Genomic DNA, 3,999 nt, shown 5'->3' with positions numbered 1-3,999 from the left:
TTGCATGCTTTTCTTTATCTTTCAATTTTCGAATTGCATGTTTTTGTTTTCCTTTAAAAATACCTTTTTTAACTTTTCGAATTTGTGTTCTTTATTTTTCCTTGATCTTCAAATTGTTCTTGTCAAATTTTCTTGTTTGATCTTTGATTTTTCCTATTTTGTGTATTTTCATGTTTCCTTGTGCTTTTTCAAAATATTAGTTTTCAAAAAAAAATTTATTTATTATATATTTTCTATATACAATATTAAAACACGTTACATTTATAGCTCAGTTGGCTAGCGCGTTGGCTTATGTTCTAGGCAATTGGGTATCTTCCTTTTAAAACTTTTATTCAAAAATAATTTTTTTGTATTAAATCTTGTGCCAAACTTTAAGTTTGGTGTTTTCTTGTTAATCTTTCTTTAATTTTCGAAAATTTTATTGTGATTTTCTAAAAATTTTAAGTTTGGTGTTCTTTCTTTTGTTCTTGGTGTTCTTGTGAATCTTCAAGTTGTTCTTGTGTCTTCCTTGTGTGTTGAACTTAAAATTTTTAAGTTTGGTGTTCCTTGGTATTTTCCCTCCAAAATTTTTGAAAACAAGGAGCATTAGATGTAACATCCCTCATTTTTGAAAAATCTAAATATAAATAAATTGTGATTTTACCTTATTAAGGTTAAACTTTATAATTTTAGAAATTGTTTTAACTAATTTAATAGATTCGGAGATAGTTTATTTTGAATTAATTAATATTCTTAAGTAATCTTATTATAATAAAATATTTTGTATAATTTTAGTAATTGAAAAATGTAATTTAGAAAATTGATATTTGAATTTAAATTGTACCTTACAAAATATAATTAACTTGTTCATTTTAAAAGGTAAATTAGAAATAATTGATTGAACTTAACAATATGTTGATAAATAATGTTCCAAAATATTTTTAGGAGAGTATATTTGATTTTAAAATTACTCTACCCTCCAATTTTATCAAAATATCTATTCATATCTATCCATATTCTTTTATAAAATCCTAATTTCTAACCCTAAATTCCCAAATTGGAAATCAGAAACCCTAATCCTAATTTTCCCCTTTTCCCCAGCCTCAGAACGCAGCCCTCACCCCACCTTTCTTCCAAAACACTAACACCCAAACAAAAGAAAGAAACAAAGAAATGGAAAGGGAGAACAGAGAGCGTGGAATCAGAGAAGAGGGAGCCACGCTCTGCTCCGTCCAGCTCGCCGCCGCAGCACCTCGCCTTGCCATCACCGTTGCTGGAGCAAGGTCACATCGCCATCAGATTTGAAGTCGTTGAGGAGCTGAACGCTCGCGAGGGAGAGGACAAACACGAGGAGAGCTTGTGCGCGAAGGGTAGCGCCGCTGTGTCTCTGTCGCGCCTTCATCACTGTCGAAGCTGCACTTTCGCGTCACCATCGTTGTGCCTCCACCGAACCCGTCACACCGCTGCTGTTGCGATGTCATACCTGTCGCGAGGGAGAAGAGATGCGTGAGGAAGGAAGCTCGCAGGGGAGAAAGAAGAGGCTGCCTGTGCCACCCGCTCTGTCGCGTCTGATCTCTGTTATCGCCGCGTCGCCGCCACTGAAGGTCCGCCGCCATTGTTTTCATCGCCTCCATGCTTCATGTTCATCGTAGGTTACTCTGCCGTTGCTGTTCTATTCTGCTTTTCCCTGGTAGCATTGAGTTGTGTTCTGTTGCCATTATTTGGTTTGCTATTGCCTTGACTATAAAATGCCTCGTTTTCTTGATCTTCCTTAGCTGCCAATCATCACTGTCTTTGTTCGGTATTGCTGTCCTTATCCGGAACCACCGATGTCATTGTTGTTGCTTCCCCAGAAGAACTGAGGTTATTGCTACTGTTCCGGCCGTACTAGCTATTGTAAACTGGAAAAAGAAGGGGATCGCCACGTTTAAATTCGACGGTTTCGACTAACTGAGTTAGGGGGTTTAAAATGATTTTAATTTAGGAATGCCAACAAGGTTTACTGAATAACTGCAAATAGTATTAATAGCTGTGAGTAATTAATTGATTATATGAATGTTGGATTGTGATTGCGATTGTGCTTGGTGCTGTGATTGAATTGATTGTAATTATGTATGGTAGATGATTGAATTATTGATTGTTGGTTGTTGAAATGGTTGTTTGGTATATTGCTATGGCTGTGAAAGTGACTTGAGATTAGTAGAGGATTGTGGTTTTGACTGATTATGTATAAATGGTTGAGACTAAGATAATCATTTGATATATTTGATACTGGATTGAGAATTGTTGAAGATTTAGGGCCTAAAAGACTAAACTATTATTAAGAATCTGGTTTTCAAAATAGAATGGTTACTTTGAGGACGGCCTAGTAATTTGCTAGTGATCGAAATGGTATGAGATTAAAATCTGAGTAAACTTTAACAAGTGTAGTTGTTAGGATTTAAATTTGAAGGTTTCGTATTAACTGAAGATTTAGTTATGATTTTTCAAAGTTAAGCCTTAAAATCTGAATTTCTGCATTACCTTTAAGTGAAGACAGTAACTTTGAAAGACTGTAACTAATTCTGTGATGATCGAAATTGCGTTGAACGAAATCCTGGTTAAACTTGGGAATAATTGGGACTGAATTGGAGAGTTTGAGACCTTTTCATTAAATATAAGATTTATGGTGAATTTTTGAGTAATGGTTGCAGGATCTGATTTTTACTGCAGAATTTTTGGAACATGGGGTCTGATTTTTGCTGCAGAATTTTTTGGAACAGCAGTAACTTGTTGGCTCTGCTGTGAATGTTCCGAATTGAATTTTGAAGAGAAACTAATTTTAAATGAAACTTTAGTCCTATTATTTTTATGTTGTAAAATTTCAGAACGGTTGAACTTGCGGTTTAAAAGATACAAATTTTTGAAATACGATGCATTATGCAGTAAAGGCCAGATTCTGTTTTCTTAAATCAGTAACTTCGAGAGTTTATAACTTTTGAACCTGGTTGGATATCGAGGTGCAATCAATTGGAAGTGAAAATTAAGTATGTTTAGCATATGTGACTTAAATTTCAGGGCTATCCATGTTTTAATGAGTAAGTTATGGGACTTGGAAGAAGATAAGTTCATTAACTTTTAAAGCAGAATTCTGCAGAAAACTAGTCAACTTCTAGGTTATATAACTTCTTCATTAAAAATGATATTGACCTGAAACCAATTGGAAAAGAAACTTGGATGAGTGAAGTTGAACTGTATTAATTTTCAAAGTCATTGGATTTAACTTGAATTTTATATTGAATTTTGAATGTCACATGCTGCTGCTGTTTTTCTGGTTTTACGCACTGCAGAGCAGTCTCGGTTTTTCCTTTATTCCTAAGGCTAGAGAAACCAGAAAATTATGATCTTTAGTTTGTTAGAAAGCTTATTTCAAGACGAACGCCTGGACATAAAGTTTGCGCAATTCCGAGTTCATTTGCTATACTAAAAACAGAAAAGAAGATAGGGTGTTGAGAATGCTTGAGTGAGAGTTATGAGTTCATAAAATTAAAGATGAACCTTAGCATTATATGGCTGATTCAATGTTGGAAATTGCTTGTTTCTGGATTGAATTGATATTGGAAAGGTTGAAAAGAGTTTGGTAAATTGTTTGGTTGGGACCCGTAAGGGTGGCTAAGTCTTATTTTCAAAGGAGATTATGTCCGAATTTTTATAAAAGTATAAAGACTTAATCAAAATAAATATTTAAGGCTTATTTAATGATAGAAACTTCAATGATTCTTTTAAGAAGAGATTATTTGATATATGAGATTGTTGAGTATTCAGAGGAAGTAAAGAGATACAGAGAAAAGAGAAACCAGAACAGAGTAAAGAGAAATAAAGAGAAGAGTAATATAATAAAGAGATATTTATATATATATTTTAGTTGCTTGATGCAACCCAGAGATATATTTGTATATATATATATTAGTTGCTTGATGCAACCCAGAGCTATATTTAATATATATTAGTTGCTTAATGCAATCCAGAGCTTCTGTAGGG

At 33.7% G+C, this 3,999-nt stretch overlaps 1 protein-coding gene across 1 annotated transcript; it reads left to right on the top strand.

Moving 5' to 3' along the window:
• Window positions 1-982: 982 nt before the first annotated feature.
• LOC107479552 (uncharacterized) lies at window positions 983-1,935 on the top strand. The gene is made up of 2 exons (XM_052258441.1): window positions 983-1,627; window positions 1,755-1,935. The coding sequence occupies exons 1-2, from the start codon at window positions 1,482-1,484 to the stop codon at window positions 1,927-1,929; spliced, it is 321 nt and encodes a 106-aa protein (XP_052114401.1). The 5' UTR covers window positions 983-1,481; the 3' UTR covers window positions 1,930-1,935.
• Window positions 1,936-3,999: the final 2,064 nt, after the last annotated feature.

This window comes from Arachis duranensis, chromosome 3 (assembly GCF_000817695.3).
Source record: "Arachis duranensis cultivar V14167 chromosome 3, aradu.V14167.gnm2.J7QH, whole genome shotgun sequence".
Taxonomy (NCBI): domain Eukaryota; kingdom Viridiplantae; phylum Streptophyta; class Magnoliopsida; order Fabales; family Fabaceae; genus Arachis; species Arachis duranensis.
This window is presented reverse-complemented; position numbering and strand designations above follow the sequence as displayed.

Excerpts from the sequence above, each read along its gene's own strand:
- LOC107479552 (XM_052258441.1), top strand. The coding sequence starts at position 1,482 with ATGCGTGAGGAAGGAAGCTCGCAGGGGAGAAAGAAGAGGCTGCCTGTG. Across the intron at positions 1,628-1,754 it reads CTCCATGCTTCATGTTCATC|CTGCCAATCATCACTGTCTT; the intron begins GTAGGTTACTCT and ends GATCTTCCTTAG.